At 42.2% G+C, this 21,304-nt stretch overlaps 1 protein-coding gene across 1 annotated transcript in view; it reads right to left on the bottom strand.

Annotated features, from left to right (window-relative positions):
• Positions 1-1,070: 1,070 nt before the first annotated feature.
• LOC101542878 (uncharacterized protein C2orf78-like) overlaps positions 1,071-21,304 on the bottom strand; it is a 36,313-nt gene continuing 16,079 nt past the window's right edge. Inside the window, exons 2-5 of the mRNA XM_055146497.1 lie at positions 19,437-19,501; positions 8,213-8,289; positions 4,391-5,167; positions 1,071-2,956 (exon numbers count right to left, since the gene is read on the bottom strand). Coding sequence (XP_055002472.1) covers positions 1,071-2,956; positions 4,391-5,167; positions 8,213-8,289; positions 19,437-19,501 — 2,805 coding nt within the window. The remainder of the gene's footprint in view (positions 2,957-4,390; positions 5,168-8,212; positions 8,290-19,436; positions 19,502-21,304) is intronic.

Genomic DNA, 21,304 nt, shown 5'->3' with positions numbered 1-21,304 from the left:
CCTGAAAGCTGGCTTGGCCACCTTGGGAGTTTGCAAATCCAAAGAACTTACATAGAAATATGGACCACATTGTTGAACCTCGCTTGCAAAGTGGCACCATAATACCGGCGCTGAGTATTGTTGGGAACATGAAGGGAAACGGGGCATCTAAGCGCGCTGACCATCGGGCCTGAGTACATGGTGATTTATCTTCACATCTCCCAGGAGCTGATCTTCTGGATTCCTGCTACAGCTGTTCCCTTGGCTTGGTCACTGATGACGGTCACCCCTGAATAACTCTGAGGGCCGTTGACCACTATCTGGTATGTTTCTTCCCCAGTATATTTATTCGCATACCCCAGCCATGACCATATATAGATAGACCACCCAAATCCTTTGGAGATGTGTCTCAAATCTCTTTATGTTCCAAAGGTGGTCGTGAGGCATAAAGACAGCTTGCATGAAAGAATTTTTACTATTCTTTTGGTCATCTTAGACTCATCCGCCTTCTTCAGTCTATTCCAATTTCATGATTTAAATCAAACCCCCTCACCACGCCATTTTCCCATTCATTTTTGGAGGAGACTGGGAATGGGGATATACTTGGTTGTGCTCAGGGCTTACTCCTGGCTCTGTGCTCAAGGATCACATCTGGTGGGACTTGGGGGACCATATAGGATTGCAAGGATCAAACCTGGGTCAACCTTTCCATGCAGGGCAAATGCCCTGTCAGCTATAATATTCCTCTGACCCTCCCCTACTCATCATCAGGCCCATGGAATTTCTACTCTTTGGGGCTTTAAAACCACGGAACAAGTCTCTTTCTCTTTCATACAGTCTTGTCTATTTCCACTTTGTCCTCTCTCTAACTTCCCATTCTTTCTCATGCCATCCTCCAACCCCAACCCCATCCAAATAACAAACACTGTTGACAGCATCTCAAAATTTAGAACTTTTATTATTAGTCTATTAACTTAATGCATCTCTTTAACTTACTAAAAGATATTAGAATGAATGAAATATTATGGCATCTCAGGTGTTTGTCTATGGCAACCATCTGGTGCTAAAGTGGCACCAACCTTCCCAGGTACTCACATTACGTAGCCATAGTATCGAGAGATGTCCATCTCTTTTTCTCTCTCGATAAAAATCTGCACTTTCCCCAAAGAGGTGCATTTGGCAGCATTCTCACGCTCCTGCTGAGCCTTCCTTTTCATAGCCTCACGCTCTTGTCTTTGCTCTTTTGTGATGGGCTTTGACATTACTGGCTCAGTAACATTGGGCTTTCTCCATGGAATTGGTTGGAAAGGGAAGTCTTGGAGTAGAAACTGACTCTGACGTTTGGGTAGAGCCTGGCGCTTGGTCACAGAGACAGGAAGAGGCTCCCGCTGGAGAGAAGTGCTAGCTGTTGCCCTGAAGGGAGCAGGTCTAGAAGTTGCAGGCTGAGGAATAGGTCGTCTAGTAGGGTTCAGCAAGCCTGGTCGAGATGGGTTGGTCGAAATGGGCTGAGCTGGCTTGGCAGGACCTGGCAAAGATGCAGTAGTTGGCCGGGATGAATTGGAGGCAGTTGGCTGAGCTGAGTTGGTAGAGCCAGGCCTGGCAGGGTGAGCTGCAGCTGGACGATGTGAAGCCAGAGACTGTGGTCTCTGAGGAACAGGTCGAGCTCGCGGCTTCTCCATGGTTAGAAAAGGCAAAGGTACCAGTTTGACCTTCCCAGGAGGTAGCAGCTCATACTGGAATGGAGATGAGCGTTCTTCAGTACTGATTCTTGGTTTCTGAGCTCTGACCAGAGTTTCCTCAAGACCTTTTCCATCCTTTGTCACACCTAGCCAGGGTTTGACAGCTGAGGATGGATGGAAATCTTTGGGCTTCTTTGAGCTAGCCAGGACCTGGGAGGAGGAGAATCCAGGCTTTTGAGCACTCTTCTTCCCCAGTGCATGAAACACTTGCACAGACTCCAGCATGTGCACACCTAGGCAGCTGCGGGGCTTTTTAAAGGCCTCCTGGCAAACCTCAGGTTCACTTTTCTTGCATTTCATCCCAGTAATGGTGGGCATCTCTTCTGCCAGGACCTTGTTCCCTGGCTGCTTACTCTCTTCAACTTTCTTAGAGTTTTCTCTGGCCTTTTTTGTCTTCTCCTGCCCATGGCTCTTTGTTTTGCTGATCCTGCTGGATGCAGCTTTCTGAGGTTTGCTGTTCTGTTTGGCCATGGTCACAGGACACCTATCACCATCTGCAGCATTACAAACAATCACTTCTTCCCCTGGCAAGCGTTCTCGGTCTTTTAGCGGGATTTTGGCCTTGGGTTCTCCCTCAAGAGGCTCAGAGGCCTTATTTTTGTTCTTCCGGTTTGGATAGGAGGGTCCCTTAGTGCCACTTAAATTTTTGTGCACCTGATTCAGAGTGATGGTATCTGTGGTGTTCATTACCTGCAGATCTTTGCATTGATCTAGGTCTTTTAAGCAATCAAAGAGCTGGGAAAGATGTATATCTTCCACCAGTGTGGTGATGTCTGCACAACTTCCGCCAGATTCATTCCCACTTTCAAGTGTTCCTGGGTGCTCAAAACATAGACCATTCTTTTCCTGATCAGTAGTTTCAGTGCCACGCTGTTGCTTCTGGCTGAGAGGGTCAATGCAGGCCAGGAGCTGGTAGATATCAGGGGTTGCTAAAGGGCACAGTGGAGGATCTTGGTTTTCTATTGGGGTCTGCAAGGTATCCAGAGACTTTGAAAGCCCAATTTTCATCCCATCCAAATTCTTATCTGTTTGTTCCTGAGTTGGAGATGGAGGCAGCGCCAGGTTCTTTTTGGCTGCAGCTATTATAGGAACATCCCCAAGCTCAGGTGATGGGTTTCTCTCAAGTATTTGATTCCTGCTACTGCAAGACTCGGACAATTCTGATATTTGTGTCAGACAAAATGTCTGACTTGAAGGTTGCAATGCCAGGAAAGCCTCCATCCCCAGGGAATTCATCACTACAAAAGAACAAAGAAGAAATCAGGCCCCGTAAAGGAGATACTCCCTCCACACAACTAGTGGTACTACTATTGTTCACCTGACAACAATGGGCAAGACATCGTTACTGGCTCTTCTAAGGATCGTGGACATGGCCCTGTGCTAGGAGATTGGAGGTAACTGTTGTAGTTCTTACTGTCGTTCATGTGGTGCCGTGTTTCTTGGTTTTGTTTGTTTTTGAAAGAGTTTCTGTGTAAACTGGACTTGAAAATAAGAGACTTGGGACAAAGGGAATAGCAGTCTGTAAAGCATCCTCCCTGTGCCGAACGTAGGCTAGAGAATGAACACAATGGCCACTCAACACCTTTATTGCAAAACACAACACCTAATCAGAGAGAGAGATCAAAAGGGAATACCCTGCCATAGTGGCAGTGTGGGATGGGGGGAATGGGATGGGGGAGGATGGGAGGGATGCTGGATTTACTGGTGGTGGAGAATGGGCACTGGTGAAGGGATGAGCTCTCGAAATCTGTATGGGGGAAAGCATGACCAGAAAAATGTATAAATCTGTAACTGTACCCTCACGCTGACTCACTAATTAAAAATAAAGTATTAAAAAAAATTTTAAATTTTTTAAAAATAAATAAATAAAGCATCCTCCCTGTGCAGAGCTGATGTCAGTTTGATCCTCAGGATCACATTCGGTCCCCTAAGCACCTTCAGCAGTGATCTCTGAGCACAGAGCCAGGACTAAGACCTGAGCACTGTGGGCTGTGACCCACATTCTGCCTCCCCCAAACTGAAGATGTTTTTTCAAACTAGATATTTGTAAACTATTAAATGCTATACAGAGCTTGGCATAATATAGTCAATTTCTTCACTTTCATGACCAAAAATATGGATAGTTCATATCATGTAATAGGAGAAGGAATGGGGCACCACTTCCTCATGAAGTCTGTGCTCATGTAGAGATTCTAGGTTTGATAAGTTTAGACAGGATCTCCCAGTGCATAGTATACTCAGAACCTCCTTGTACATTAAAGTTAGTGTGGTGCCATCAGAATAAGTGTTATAAAATGTCTTCAGAAATCACAAAAACAAGAGTTTAAGAAATGGAGTTTATTGTTACTGTGATAATGCTGGGGGACTGACCAACTATGAAAATGTGGCATTCCTTGTTATGCTCATGAAGTTTTCTTTTATGAAACCTACATGGCCATTATCCTATCATGCCTTCCGATCTGCATTATGAGTCCTTATCTTAAGTGTGAAAATAGGTGCTGTAAAATGTGTGAGGGGAGTTTAAACTTAAACTGAGTTTAACTTCAGGTTTCATAAATTTAAAAATCTCAGTTTATTAAACTTACATGTCACCCGTCTATGGACAGTTTCCCATTTGCAGATTTGACCCCAATTATTCGATGCCGGATTTCCTGTCTCTCCATTTTACTCACCTTGGTAACTGGATTCTGTGATAGGTTGAGCAGACACAGAGTAGTAGATTCCAGAGGTAGAGGCTGGTGGTCGATTACTTGGGGTCTGTACCTCCTTTAGAACCATAACCGTTTCTGGAAATGCATTGCTATAAATTTGAAGGGAAGAACCCCTACCTCCTGTGTATGTCATGGAGCCATAGGATTGCAGGCAGGGACCAAGTTCTCCAGAAAGGAGAAGTCCCTGAGTGCCCTGATGATAGTAATACACCTGGCTCCCTTCCTGGTTGGGAAGCGACAGGCTATGATTCTGATTTGGAACCTGAGTTGGTGTCCTCTCAACAAGACTGACAGAACATGATGGGTGCAGAGACACCGTTTTGTTGGTATCCAAGGTTATCTCATAGCGAGCTGCCATCGGCATGGAAGAGACAGCAGTGTCTTGGTCAGTGAAAGTCACAGTAAAGTCTCCCATGGAAGAATTCTTTTCAGCACTTCCTGCAATATCCCACTCCAAAACACTCCGGTAGGAAGCAGTTGAAGTGGACATCTGGCTCTGGCCAGACACCCCACACAGCATTGTTCTGCTAGAACGTTGGTCAAGATAGGCACTACCCATCAGTGGTTGGAAAGAGGTGCCAGAGGCTGAGGGCAGAGGCCAAGCAGAACTACCAGCTGGAGCAGATACTCTGGAGTAGTTGCAGAAACTTCCTGTTAGGGAAGCTGCATTGTTCACCACAGGAAGGGGAAGCTGCAGAGAATATGCAGTTCCCCAAACAGATGGATTTTGAAAATTTTCTGTGAGGAACAAGAAGGTGACAAAAAAAAAAAAGCTGTGAGACTGATAACCTCCTGCAACATTTGAGAGAAACAATAATAACTTAAAGTTTTAGCTATAGTGAATCTTGTAATACCAACATTCAACTGAGTTACCAAAAGTCCAACAATTTAAGGTGGTTGAAAGTCTGGAACACTTTGGCACTTTGTGTATTTGGCACTGTGCTCCCAAAGTGAAAACAGAGCTATAGAAGACTCCAGTGATATTTGTACATGGTTTTCTTGCTTATGGCTACTTTCTCCTTGCCCTAGCTCTGTCTGTAGCTTGCTCTCCTATTTAACTCATACATTATTCCCTAGAATGGAAGCATTTTAAAACTAGGAAGTCCTAAGAGACTAATATTTTATCAGAGAAGAGAGAAACCCGAGGCCCAGAGATGGCATAGAGACTTGGTCAAGGTTTCCCATTATTTTATTGGGAGGGGAGTGGAATTTGGACCAATACCCGATAGTGATCTTGGACTATTCCTTGCTCTGTATTCTGGAGTGACTCCTTGTAGTGCTCAGGAGACTGGATGCAGTGACAGAGATCCAAGTGGATTGGCTGCATACAAGGCAAGTGCCTTATCCCCTCCTGTGCTATCTCTCTGTCCCTTATGTATTACCAGTTTATGAAACCTAAGCATGTGGACTTTCTTTCCAGGACTCTGCCTTGATTACAACAATGCCAGAAACTAGGAAGAAGATAACTTACATTAATGTAGGCGTTTACTGTCACTACAACTATTACCATTGTCATCTCCAGATTTTCATTTGGCTTTCACAATTTGTATCTGCTACCTATGGTTCACATATGACTCAATCTAGTTGATGAATTGAAGGTTAGCAACCTTACCCTGGTTTCTGATTCTACTAAAAAATGAGTACTTAAGTTTATTCAAAAAGTACTTTTGGAAGGAAGACTGTTATTTAAATTCTCAGTGTCAAGTTGCTGTCCTGTAAAGTAGTTACTAACAACTATAAGAATAATATGCATATTTAAAGTTTGTCTTTTCATGTGATTTACATGGGAGAAAGTATACAGAAAAAGAAAAAAATCATGAAAAATATGTATCACAGAATTGAAAAAGAAGTATATAGATATTAATGAAATCTGGCCTATGTAGCAAGCAGCATAGTGTCTGAGAGCAGACCCAAGTGTAAGCCCTAACCCACACTGTATGTGGTCCCCAAGCAAAACCAAAGAAAACTGGACAAAAAGTTCATTAATAACTTGTGCCATGCATACAGGATGAAGACAGTATTCTACTTTTGAAAAAGTGGTAGCCAAAAGATGCAATAAGAGCCGATTTTTGAGTGCACACCTTACCAGTCTATAAATCAGAAAAGATTTACCAGCAACTTATGTAACAAGCAGAAAATATAATAAATGTAATTTATTATATTTGGTGGCAAAAATATGTTTTAAATGAGTAAAAAGCACAATGAAATTTAATGGGTACAAGAAATTACATTATGATACTCATTCATAACTCTGAATATTAACCAGCAAACAACAGGTATTAAACATAGCATTACATTTCAGTAAATCACCCAAGAAGCAGAAAGGGCCATTTATAAAATGGTCACAAAAATTTCAAATTTATTTTCAAAACCTAGATTACAAGTGTCTTTATCAACCAGGAAAATGTCACTCCCAAAGTTTAAGAAATGATCACCAAAATCTAATTTAAATATTTTTAGCGTAGGAAAACTCAGACTGCACACAATCGAGATAAACGTGTAATTAGACATGTGACACTTGACTTTTCTATTTCTTCTTAGGATCTAAGAACAGATGTCTACTTTTATCAAAATGCTCTTGTGTTAGGAAGAAACTGTTTGTGAAGTTGACAAGCAGCTTTAACTTGGAACCTACTTATCACACAAAAGAATCAATTCTCCTGATTCAAGTTAGAAGATATCATTTCTTTATTTTTACAGGCAGAGCATACATGTAGCCTACAAACTAGAATGTAATAAAAACATTGAAGATTCTGCTTCTTCCATCCCCCTAGATATCCACTATTCGTTATTTATAGGAAGCATCATTTATGAAGTGTGTTTATATTCAAAACTGCCAAGTGCCAAGTGTGTTCTAAGAGACAATAAGAATAGAAACCACCAACGTGCCGTTCTGTTAAACTGCTCTTCCTCCTGGTATCTACTCGAGGCATAGTGCACCCTCGAGTCCTAGCAGTCATTAAAATAAACTGCTTTGACTTGTTCTCAGCATATTTGACTATATTCTTTCTGTTTTGATTTGAAATCTTTGGTTCTCTTCAACATTCTATCCCAAACGGTTTCCCCTTCCTTGAAAAATCCCTCCATAGTCTTTCTTTCCTATTTTATTCTCCCTCATACCATCCTCTTATTCTAGGCTTCTGTTGATCAATGCTTGATGAAAATGACCCTAAACTTTGAGGACTTGCCTCCTTACTGTTCAGCACCACACGCCTTACCAACGCCCCATTTTTTCTTATCACCTAGTTAAGATAGAAAACTCAAAGACACTTTTAAATAGCACTAAATTTAAAATAATAAAGTACAAATACAAGTGGAGAGACCGTTACAGATAAAGCATCCTGGTATACATTAACAGTTTTCTACAGCACCTATGATTTCTGTTTCTGTCAAAATAGAGTCTCTGATTTACCTTTTTTCATGGTATCATGCAAAAATAACTATTGAAAGGAAAAGTAAACGCAGAGGATGAACACTCATATATAAACATGTATGTGAGCTTCTAAAGTCTGTATAAAATATAATTATATTATATTTTGTAATATGATATATTATATAATGTAATGTAATATATAATATAATAAATGAGGGGAAACACTTTGTACCTGAGAGAAAGAAAGTCAATGTCTAAAATCACAAAGCAAATGTCAAAGTCAAGCTAAAATGAGGCTCATAAAATTCTAGTTGAATACTTTCTTCCATTAATACATGCTGTTTTTACTTGACTACTAAATTTAGGGATAAGAAATCTAATTAAAAGCTTTGAAAAGTATTATTTCTTACCTGACATGGTCAGCAAAAGGGAAATATCAACAAAAGGTAGATGAGAAGAGGAGACAATACGAGAGTATGTCTGAACACTGAATCGGAAAACCACAAGTGTCCAGTACAGATGACTCGTCAATGGTGATTGGTCATTGGTCACTGGTCACTTGTGATGATCCAAATGTGTTTACAAACAACTGTACCGGAACCCCAAGATTCTACCATGTGGTGGTAGGTTTGGTGGGAGAATGAGGTCATAAAGCAGGCAGTTGAAAGGTAGAGGCTAGCCAATAAGGAGGTCAGATTTCCAAGAAGAAGACCGGATTGGATAGAGAGAGGGGAAGAATTAAGCAGGTTAGGGAGATGGAATCCTACAAGACAGTTGTAACAGTTTCACCTTCCTCAGACTCTCATGTTAGGGAAATACTCCTATTATGCTAAAGAGCTTACATATTTCATTAATAAATCAACAAAGATTCTAGGTAATCATTTATATTGCCTAGTAACCAATAACATTAAGTTTTTTTTTGTTTGTTTGTTTTTTAATTTTTTATTTTTTTTATTGAATCACCAAGTGGAGGGTTACAAAGTTCTCAGGATTATGTCAGTTATACAATATTCAAATACCCCTCCCTTCACCAGTGCCCATCTTCCATCCCCAACCCCCCCAGTATATCTGCCGCCCCCTCCCACCTCCCTAGTCCCCACCCTTGTACGTGATAAGTTTCACTTCATTTGCGCTTATCTCGATTACATCCCATGTTTCAACTCACAACTCACTACCGTTGCTGGGGTTTCCCCCCAAAAAGAAAAAGACAGTCCTATTGCCAATGAGGCATTTGATAATTCTCCATTACTAAGCATATAGAGATATTAAGTCCTGCTGTTTGTTACATAACTTTTCTTTTTCCCCCTTGCCCCGCGCCACCGAGTTCACGCCTGTTTAGTAATCGCCACGCTGTCTGACAAAGGGAAAAAAACCGAAGAGGATGGTTATTTCCCGTCATCAGCCGGCGTGGGGCTCTGGCTTAGTTGATAGTCTAGTAGAGTGTCTGGAAGCAGTTTCTGGAACCAAAGCTCTTGCGCTGATATCGGCTCCGGCTCGAGATACCACCAGCGTCCCGCTGGTCCATGTACCTAATTTTTCCCCTTATTTCCCATTCCCACGCCACCAGGTCTGTTTGCTTAATGGACATCACACTATGTTTGACACCACGCCACGTTTCTTCCCGAGAAAGAAGGATATTTCTTCTCAGCCGGCGTGGGGATATAGCTTAGTTCAGTCTAGAGAGATGGCTACCATTTTGATTGCCTTCAATATTTCAACAAAATACTTACTATTCTTGTTAGGATCACCCACAAAAGTCCGACCCATTAAGAAGGAACCATTACATACTGCTGATACTAAGATGACATTAGGTCGCGCGGCCGCGGCAGGGCCGCGCGGTTCTGGGTTTCTGTCTAAAGTCCAGGGAAAAAGTTGAAGGAGAGAGAGAGAGATTTCCGCACGGGGGACCTGGCGGAGACTCTCAAGTCACATACTGCAGGTTGCTGGTGGGCTGCCGGTGTCCCAAGCAGCTCCATCCTCTTCGTCAGTCATTCTGGGGGTGCGGGCGCGGAGAAATGGGCAATAACATTAAGTTTTTACTAATATATTTTATATATATTTAATTAAATATGTGTTCATACTTTATAATATACATTATTACTTCTTTAGGGTTAGGAAGTGATGGGTTATTATGAGAAATCATACCCGAACAAAAAACCCTAAGGGTAGGGTATTCCGATAGCAAGCATTCAGCCAGAAAAGAATAGTAGGCAAGGATACAATAGATGACAAGGTATCTGCCAGCTGCAAATTTGTGCCAGGAAAACATAGACTAATACTGTTTAGGGTCTTTTAGATTTAGGGGACAATATGGCCAAAACTAGAATAGAAATTTTTCACATTCTGATTTATTTATTTATTTTGGTTTTGAGGCCTCACGTGGCCATGCTCAGGGCTTGCTCCTGGCTCTGCAGGCAGCAATCACTCCTGCAGGATCCCGGTCAACTGGGTGAGGGACAGGTGCCCTGCCCACTGAACTCTCTCCTGCTCAATAACTTTATATTTTTAGGATGCCTACTGATTCTCTGTGAACTACATTAGCCTCTGCTCATCATGTGCCTAGGGCATATTGATGTACTTACTTACTGTCCTTGATGTCTGCCAACTTCAACAATGGTTCACCTGTTGGGCTCTGGTGGGGTTGGGGGAGCAATATTGCATTGTATTGACCTGCCTGTGAGACCACAGATGGCTGCCCAGGTGACCCTTAATCTTGGACAATCCAGCTGTTTATCTACTTATGTGACTGATTCTCTGTGACTGAACTCTGCTGGATGGAGATTGAAAGTGACATTTGGATTTGGCAGATGAGAAACAATTTAGACAGATTACAACCAATTATTGTGATAAATAAGTTACATTATCCATTAGAAAATCCCAAGTACTATGGGATAATTGGGGATCTATGAAGGGAATCAGAATGAATAAAAGTGTTTCTTGAAGGTAGTTGTAACTTAAAATAATGTCATCATCTGGATCAAAGTGATGACCAGTGGGTAAAGCATTTGCATTGCACACGGTGGACCTGGGTTCAATCCCTGGCATCCCATCCTATATGGTCCCCTTGCAGATTGTCTTCATGCATGGCTAGCATCCTACAAACTATACTATCATCTCAGCCCCAGAAATGTGGTGTGTGTGTGTGTGTGTGCGTGTGTAGGGAGAGGTTTTGTTTTGGGCCAGCCCCACTGGTATTCAAGTACTCCTGCCTCTGTGCTCAGGAGTGACTCCTGGTGGTGCTCATGGGACCATATGTGGTGCTGGAGATAGAACGAGGGTAAGTCACAGGAATAGTAATATATTAACCCCTGTATTATTGCTCAGGCCCTGAAATACAAATAACTTTTAGAAGTGGGAAAAAAAGCCAGTAGGATCCAGTGCAAAACCACAATCAGGAACTTTCCTGGTGAAGGATCAGCCAAGGCTCCAGGGGCTGATTTCTTACTACAACTGCAGAGTTTAGCAGAGACAGAGACAGGTCTTCAGAGACTAACATATTCATTACGAGTGGTTATTTAAATAGAAAATATTTGCTGTCTTGCATGCCTGACTGTCTTCCCAGGGGCCCCTCTGAGGGGATGGGCTCCAGCTTCCCTCCCTGCCCTAAGCAGAGCTCCCGGCGACAGAAAACCACAGGAACCTAGCCACAGCCATGCTCAAGGCCCCTCTCCACACGTTTGGACAAGCCTCACGTATGAAGGTACCGGCAGAGGAACCCAAGTGTGTGTAATCTCATCAACGGCCAACATCCAGAGATTTAAAAGCAAGCTCCCAGGAGCAATATCTTGTAACCTACTTCTCCTTTTGGGAGAAACTGGCAAGCTTCTGAGATTTTCCTGCCCACATAGGACAGTCTTGCAAGCTTCCCATGGTGTATTCATATGCCAAAGCCAGTAACAAGCTGGATCTCATTCCCCTGACCCTGAAAGAGCCTCCAATGCCGGCACCATTGGGAACGCTGAGTGGAGAGAGGCTTCTAAAATCTCAAGGCTAGCACTTGCTAGAACCCCAATTCCTAAAGCTGTCTCTGGTTCCCGCTCGTTCCACATCCACCGGCTCTGCAGAGGCATGGGCACCCGGGCCGAAAACCTGGCCCATGTATGGAGACTCTGAACTAAGCTTTTGCCCCACGCCGGCTAACGGAGGAAATAACCTTCCTTCTTGGTCTCTCTCCCCTCCGGGAGAAGGCGTGGTGTCCGACATTTTGTGGGTCCATTGAGAAGGTATGAACTTTTGGCTCGAAAAAAAAAAAAATGTGTGCTTTGAACTTGAAACAGCCGCGGGATACCAGGGCAGCCCCAGCCGGGGCCGGTGCTCGGCTCCGGCCGGCCGGGTTTTCGGCCCGGGTGCCCATACCTCTGCACAGCCGGTGGATGTGGAACGAGCGGGAACCAGAGACAGCTGTAGGATTTGGGGTTCCAGCAAGTGCTTGCACCCATGTATGGAGACTGTGAACTAACTTTGGCTACATGCTGTTCCAGGAAGGGAAATGATTCATTTTCAAACTTAAATCTTCGCGGACTTAATTACTATGATACAGAAATTGTAAAATTGACATTTTATCTCTTCATTCTCATCAGTGAAAAACTTATCAAATATTTCCCTGTTAATAGAGCTGTATTCTTAAGGGATAAATTCCAACAAAAATAGTGAGTATGTTTTGAAACTCTAACAACAATAGTGAGTTATGTGTTGAAATCTGGAATGTAATCAAGGTAAAGAGAAAAGGAAGTGAAATTATCACTCACGTATGGGGTGGGGTGGGGGATGAGGGGTGGGATGTATACTGTTTTTTTTTTGTTTGTTTTGTTTTTGCTTTTGTTTTTGTTTTTATTGGTGGTGGAATATGGGCACTGGTGAAGGGAGGGTGTTTGAGCATTGTGTAACTGAGATATAAGCCTGAGAACTTTGTAACTTTCCACTTGGTGATTCAATAAAATAAATTTTAAAAAAATAAAATAAAATAAAATCTCAAGGCTAGGACGAATGGAGAGGTTACTGAGCCCGCTTGAGAAATCGACGATCAACAGGATTTCGTGAATCGTGATTTGTGGTTTGCTGTCCCTAATTAGCAAAAGGAAGAAAGACAGAAAGAGAGAAAAAAAGATGGAAGGAAGGAAGGAAGGAAGGAAAAGAAAGGAAGAAAAAGGAAAGAATGAAAGGAAAGGGAAAGTAAAATTAAAAAAGCCTCATAGGCCATTGTAAGAATGCTGGCTTTAGCTCTGAGAAAAATTAGGCGACATGGGAGAGTTTGAATGGAGAAGGGGTAGCATCTCATGTTTTGAAAAGAACATATGATGACTGTTTGACACATGATTTAGGTTCCATGTATATGAAGTAGCACTGCCGTCCCGTTGTTCATCAATTTGCTTGAGCAGGAACCAGTAACATCTTCATTGTGAGACTTGTTGTTATTGTTTTTGGCATATCAAATACAGCACAGGTAGCTTGCCAGGCTCAGCCATGAGGGCAGGGATACTCTTGGTAGCTTGCTGGTCTCTCCAAGAGGGGTGGAGGAGTCAAATCCAGTTCGGCTGCATGCAAGCAAATGTCCTATCTGCTGTCCAAGTTCTCTCTCCTTCACTCATTCCCTACAAGATAATAGGAAAATTGGGAATAACTGTTGGTCTGTGACAGAGGTTTTATTTTTGCAAACTCTAAATTGCATAAACATAGGACTCCTTACCTCTTTCATTGTAGGAATATGAGGCCATGCGTACACTCCCCCTAGCGGCCTCTAATTTCTATGCTGGCCAAAGTGTTGTTACTATTTTCCTCTTAAAGAAGTACTTAAAACACTTCAATTCAACCTCCCTCCCACTGCCCTGCAAAAGAAAAATGAAGCCACCACTTTCAATGTTCTGCAGCTTGCTTTGGGTTTCTTTGGTCTTTGCATGAATAACTTTTGGGGGTTGCTTTGTGGTCAAAACAAGTGTGCTGGGACGGACCAGACTCCCTGCCCGAGTTCCAGCCAGGAGCTCCAGAAGGAACGCCAGCCCTTTGAGCTCCCTCTGGCCTAGTCTGTAACCTATTATTTGGAACCTATTTTATTTTCCTACTTTTGTTTTTCCTCTTATTTATGAAATTCAATTTTTCAGCAAAAAACATTTTAAAAAACATCCACCAACGTTCCGATGATGCACATCTGCTGTCCCGGTCCCTCTGCTTCCCCATTTTCTTCCCTTTCATCCATCACCCCATAACTCTCCTAGGACCATCGCTTCCCACCAGCACCTTCCAAGCCTCAAGGAGAGACAGTAAGAACCGCTTTGGGAGTGATGACCTAGTGTGCATGTCCCAATCCGGTAGCTCCCCACGGCAAGCCCCCAAAACCATCTGTGTCATTGATTCTTGTCTGAGCTTCAGTAAACAGCGATGTTTACAGCAGGCTGAAGGCACCAGGAACTGAGGAAGACCACCTAGCCGGCCCCTCAAGTTAATATATTTTGAGCTACCCTCCAGCAGTGTCAGGATTCTGTGGCCTGAAACCCGGCTTGGCCTCCTTGGGGAGTTTGCAAATCCAAAGAACTTACATAGATATATGGACCTCATTGTGGAACCTCGCTAGCAAGGTGACCCCATAATACTGGCTCTGAGTATTGTTAGGAAGATGAAGTGAAATAGTGCATCTAAGGGTGCTAACCATAGGACCTGAGTACATGGTGATTTATCTTTACATCTCCCAGGAACTGATCTTTGGGCTTCCTGCTACAGCTGTTCTCTTGGCTTGGTCCCTGTAAACAGTCACCCCTGAATAACTCCGAGGGCCATTGACCACTCACCTGTAGTTTCATTCCCCAGTAATATGTGTTTTCATCACACAACTGTGATCATTTATGGATAAGACTACCCAAATCTTTTGAAAATGTGTCTCAAATCTCATTATTTTCCAAAGGTGATCATGGGACATACAGACAGCCTCCAGCCTCCATGAAAGAATTTATACTATTCTTCTGGTCATCTTAGACTCATCCACCTTCTTCAGTCTATTCAAATTTCATTCTTTAAATCAAACCCCCTCACCATGCCATTTCTCCTATTCCTTTTTTGGAGGAGACCGGGAATGGGGGCATACTTGGTTGTACTCAGGGCTTACTCCTGGCTCTGTGCTCAAGCATCACATCTGGTGACAGTTCATAGCATGGAATAGTAGAAGGAATTAAGTGCCACTTCATCAGTGAATCAGTGCTCAGGTACAGATTCTAGGTTTGATGACTTTGGACAGAATCTCTGAATACTAGGTGTATTCAGAAACTTGTTGTACATTAAAGTAAGGGAAAGTTAAAGTGGTACCATCAGAATAAGATTTCTGAAATGTCTTCATAACCCAAAAAAGTAATAGTTTAAGAAACGTAGTTTATTATTACTTTGGTAATACTAGGGGGACTCATGAACTAGGACATTGAAAAATGTGGCATTTGGGGGCCGCACGCGTGTGCGGCCCCTCCGCAGCTGCACGAGCGTGAATCCAGACCCAGCTAAACCACTTTCGACATGGGCAGCTACTTGCAGAATGTCTCCAGCCTGAGAGTTAAGCCGAGACACCATGCCCGCCCAGGAAGGGAAAGGTATTTCTCTCTCTCTCGCCTCTCCCTTCCCGGGGATGAAGGGCGTGGGGACTGCCATATTATGGCGACCACAGATGGGGTTTACAAGCTTGCAATGATCCAACATCCAGAAGAAATCTCCCTGGGCTTAGTTGTTAAAGTACAGAAATACAAAACCAAAATGAGGTAGCGGCCGTGCGACCTCATTTCTCTTCACAACAGGTCTGACTCTAGTGGAGTGCTCCTAACAATAATGGTGAGGTGAGGTTAGTGTTGAAATATTGAATGTAACCAAAGTAAATATAAAGTAAAGTGAAATTTATCAGTTACAAGGCGGGGTGGGGTTGTAGGGGTGGGGTGGGTGGGATGGGAGGTGTACTGTGGGTTTTTTTTGGTGGTGGGATATGGGCACTGGTGAAGGAATGGTTGTTTCAGCATTGTATGACTTAAGACTTAAGCCTGAAAACATTGTAATTTTCTACATGGTGATTCAATAAAATAAAATTCTTATTAAAAAAAAAGAAAAATGTGGCATTCCTTGTTATGCTCCTGGTGTTTCGTTATATGAAACCTAGATGGCTATTATACTATCAAACCTTCCCATCTGAATTAGGAGCTCTTATGTTGAATCAAAAATAAGGTGCTGTAAGGAAAGCCTCTTTAACAAATGGTGCTGGCACAACTGGACAACCATATGCAAAAAAATGGGCGTAGACCTTGACCTGACACCATGCACAAAAGTCAGATCAAAATGGATTAAAGACCTCAACATTAGACCACAAACCATAAGGTACATTGAAGACAAGGTCGGCAAAACCCTCCACGATATTGAAGATAAAGGTATCTTCAAAGGTGACACAGAACTAAGCAATCTAGTAAAAACAGAGATCAACAAATGGGACTACATTAAACTAAAAAGCTTCTGCACCGCAAAAGATACAGTGACCAGAATACAAAGACTATCCACAGAATGGGAAAGGGTATTTACACAATACCCATCAGATAAGGGGTTGATATCAATGGTATATAAAGCACTGGTTGAACTCTACAAGAAGAAAACATCCAACCCCATCAAAAAATGGGGCGAAGAAATGAACAGAAACTTTACCAAAGAAGAAATACGAATGGCCAAAAGGCACATGAAAAAGTGCTCTACATCACTAATCATCAGAGAGATGCAGATCAAAACAACCACGAGATACCACCTCACACCACAGAGACTAGCGCACATCCAAAAGAACAAAAGCAACCACTGTTGGAGAGGATGTGGGGAGAAAGGGACCCTTCTACACTGCTGGTGGGAATGCCGACTGGTTCAGCCCTTCTGGAAAACAATATGGACGATTCTCAAAAAATTAGAAATTGAGCTCCCATTTGACCCAGCAATACCACTGCTGGGAATATATCCCAGAGAGGCAAAAAAGTATAATCGAAATGACATCTGCACATGTATGTTCATCGCAGCACTGTTTACAATAGCCAGAATCTGGAAAAAACCTGAATGCCCTAGAACGGATGACTGGTTGAGGAAACTTTGGTACATCTATTCAATGGAATACTATGCAGCTGTTAGAAAAAAGGAGGTCACAAATTTTTTATTTAAGTGGATCGGCATGAAAAGTTTCATGCTAAGTGAAATGAGTCAGAAAGAGAGAGACAGACATAGAAAGATTGCACTCATCTATGACATATAGAATAACAGAGTGGGAGACTAACACCCAAGAATTGTAGAAACAACTACCAGGAGGTTGACTCCATGGCTAGGAGGCTGGCCTCACATTCTGGGGAAAGGGCAACTCAGAGAAGGGATCACCAACTATAATGTAGTCGAAGGCCATGTGGGAGAAGGGAGTTGCGGGCTGAATGAGGGCTAGAGACTGAGCACAGTGGCCACTCAACACCTTTATTGCAAACCACAACAGCTAATTAGAGGGAGAGAACAGAAGGGAATGCCCTGCCACAGTGACAGGGTGGGGTGGGGGGAGATGGGATTGGGGAGGATGGGAGGGATGCTGGGTTTACTGGTGGTGGAGTATGGGCACTGGTGAAGGGATGGGTTCCCGAACTTTGTATGGGGGAAGCATAAGCACAGATGTGTATAAATCCGTAACTGTACCCTCATGGTGATTCATTAATTAAAAATAAATAAATTTATTATTAAAAAACACACACACACCTAGCAATGCTCCAGGGCTATTCCTGGCTCTGTGCTCATAAATGTCTCCTGGGAGTGCACCAGGGGACTTGATGCAGTGCCAGGGACTTGAACAGGGTCAGATTCAGGCAATGAAAGTGACTTAACTCCTGTATTTTAAACATATTTTTGCAAAAAATGTGTAACTTATATTATTTGTTATATAATTTACAATACATAACTTGTTGAGAGTTTGGATGGTACACATATTATCCTTTTTCGTGTACATATAATTAAGTTGTAGTTTAGGCAGCATGTTCATAATAGTGACAACTCTAATGCTTCTGGTGTATAGTTATTGCGCTTTCACCACCATCAAAATTTCTAAAACCCTCCAACACTGTACTTGTGTTACTTCTAGCCCATATTGTTTCCCCTCCCTCAATTGCTTGACAATCTGTCTACAATTAAAGGCCAAGGATTTGACATCAAAAAAAAAAAAATAAGGTGCTGTAAAATGAGTGAGGGGAGTTTAAACTTAAACTGAGTTAATTTAACTGCAAGTTTCATAAACTTAAAAATCTCAGTGTATTTAACTTAAATGCCACCTGCCTACGGACATTTTTCCACTTGCAGATTTGACCCCAAGTTTTGAATGCCGGTGTTGGTATAAAACATCCCATAATCTCAGGCCTAGCTAGGTCTGGATGTAAACGGTTTAATCTCAGGCCTAGCTAGGCCTGGATGTAAACGGTTTATGTTTTGGTTACTGTAACTTTAAATGGCGGTTACTGTTTCCGTTGGTTGATTTGCATGTTTGCCTATGTGGCTGAATATGATTGGTTTGTGTATTAATTTTATAAATAAAAGGAGGTTGAACAGGCTGCTCTCCGGCAGGCCATAACACAAAACCTCCGGAGGCAGTTCTGTGATGCTCCCCAAAAAATATATTTATTCTCCTAGTAAAGTGCCTCTGACTCTCTGGTAAAATTGCAACATTGTTGCAACATGCCGGATTTCCTGTCTCTCCATTTTACTCACCTTGATAACTCGATTCTGTGATGGGTTGAGCAGACACAGAGTAGGAGATTCCAGAGATGGAGGCTGGTGGTCGGTTACTTGGGGCCTGGACCTCCTTTAGAACCATAAGCATTTCTGGGGATGAGTTGCTGTAAGTTTGGAGGGCAAAGCCTGTACCTCCCGTGTATGACATGGAGTCATAGCATTGCAGGCAGGGACCAAGGTCTCCAGAAAGAGAGTTCCCTGAGTGCCTGATGATAGTAATACACCTGGTTCCCTTCCTGGTATGGAAGCAACAAGCTGTGACTCTGATTTGGAATCTGAGATGGTGTCCTCTCAGCAAGACTAGCAGAAAGTGATGGGTGCAGAGACACCGTTTTGTTAGTATCCAAGGTTATCTCAGAGCAAGCTGCCATAGGCATGGAAGAGACAGCAGTGTCTTGGTCAATGACAGACACAGTAAAGTATCCCAGGGAAGACTTCTTTTCAGCACCTCCTGCAATATCTCACTCCAAAACTCTCTGGTAGGAAAGAGCTGAAGTGGATATGTGGCTCTGGCCAGACACTCCAGACAGCTTCGTTCTGCTAAAACGTTGGTCAAGATAGGCCATCGTTCCAACCATAAGTGGTTGGAAAGAGGTGCCAGAGGCTGAGGGCTGGGGCCAAGCAGAACTACCAGCTGGAGCAAATACTCTGGAGTAGTTGCAGACACTTCCTGTTAAGGAAGCTGCATTGTTCACCATGGGAAGGGGAAGCCGCAGAGAATGTGCAGTTCCCAATACTGATGCATTTTGAATATTTTCTGTGAGGATAAAGAGGGTGACAAAAAAATGTGAGACCGATGCTAATCTCCTGCGACATTTCAGAGAAACAGTATTAACTTAAAATTTTAGCCATAGAGATGCTTCTAGTTCCAACAATCATGTGAGTTACCAAAAGTCCAACAATTTAGGGTGGTTGAAAAGCTGGAACACTTTGGCACTTTGTGTATTTGTCACCTGCTCCCAAAGTGAAAACAGAGCTATAAAAGACTCCGGTGATGTTTGTACATGGTTTTCTTGCTTACAGCTAGTTTCTCCTTGCTTTAGCAATGCCTGTAGCGTGCTCTCCTATGGACTCATACATTATTTCCTAGAAATAAGTCTGAGAGATTGGCTAACATTTTATTGGACAAAAAAAACCTGAGGCCCAGAGATGGCATAGAGACTTGTTCAAATTTTCCAATAACTTTTTGGGGGCGTGGTGTGTCGTGGAGTTTGAACCAATACCCAGCAATGATCTTGGGCTATTCCTTGCTCTGTACTCTGGAGTAACTCCTGGTAGTGCTCAGGAGACTGTATGCAGTGACAGAGATCCAACTGGATTGGCCTTATCCCCGCCCCCCCCCCGTAGTAGCTCTCTGCCCCTTATGTATTTCCAGGTTATGGAACCTAAGCATGTGGACTTTCTTGCCAGGAATCTGCCTTGATCACTACAACGCCAGAAACTAAGCAGAAGATACCTTACATTAATGTAGACCTCTGGGGTCATTACATCTATCACCATTGCAACTTTCTGGTTTTCATTTGGCTTGGCAGTTCATATCTGTTACCTACCCTTCACATATGACTCAATCTAGTTGATGCATTGAAGGTTACCCTAGTTTTCAATCCTACCTCAAAAATGACTACTTGGGTTTTTCCTAGAAGTTCTTTTGGGAGGAAAACTGTTATTTAAATTCTGTTTCTCAAGTTGTTTATCTACATGATTTGAGTTTTTAGTAGTTACTAAAAACTCTAAGTATAATAATGTATACATGAATATAATTTTTCTATTTCATGTGATTTACATGGGAGAAAATATAGATAAAAATCATGAAAAATATGTATCACAGAACTGAAAAAGCAGTATATAGATATTAATGAAATCTGAGTTATGTAGCAAGCAGCATAGTACAGTACATGATTGAGAGCAGACCCAAGAGTAAAGCCTGAGTCACTCTGGATGTGGTACCAAAACAAAACCAAGGAAATCAGGACAATAAGTTTATTAACTTGTGCCATGCATACAAGATGAAGAGAGTATTCTATTTTAGCAAAAAGTGTTGGCCAAAATGTGAAATAGAAGGTGATTTTTGAGTGCACACCTTACCAGTCCATAAAACAGAAGATTTACCAGTAACTGACATAACAAGCAGAAAATATAATAAATGTGGTTGCACTTGGTAGCCAAAACTATGTTTTAAGTGAGTAAAAAGCACAATGAAATTTAATAAGTACAAGAAATTACATGATGATTTGCATTCATATCTATGAATATTAACCAGCAAACAACGGGTATTAAACACAGTATTAAATTTCAGTAACTCACACAAGAAGCAGAAAAGACCATTTAAAAAAATGGTCACAAAAAATTTCAACTTTATCTTCAAAATCTAGATTACAGTTATCTTTATCAACTAGGAAAAATGTCCTTCCCAAAGTTTAAGAAATGAACACCAAAATCCAATTTCAATATTTTTAATGTAGGAAAACTCAGACGCCATAAAACCAGGATAAATGTGTATTTATACATGTGAGACTTGACTTTTCTATTTCCTCTTAGGATCTAAAAACAGATGTCCACTTTTATCAAAATGCTTTCATGTTAGGAAGAAACTGAAGATGACAAGCAGCCTTAACCTGGAACCTACTAACCGCACAAAAGAATCAAGTCTCCTGATTCAGGTTAGAAGATATCATTTATTTAACAGGCAGAGCACACATGCACTTAAAAACTAGAATGTAATAAGAACATTGAAGATTCTGTTTTTTCCATCCCTC

Source organism: Sorex araneus, chromosome 8 (assembly GCF_027595985.1).
Source record: "Sorex araneus isolate mSorAra2 chromosome 8, mSorAra2.pri, whole genome shotgun sequence".
In the NCBI taxonomy this organism is placed as follows: Eukaryota; Metazoa; Chordata; class Mammalia; order Eulipotyphla; family Soricidae; genus Sorex; species Sorex araneus.
The sequence above is the reverse complement of the archived record's forward strand: the minus strand, read 5'-3'. Positions and strand labels throughout refer to the sequence as shown.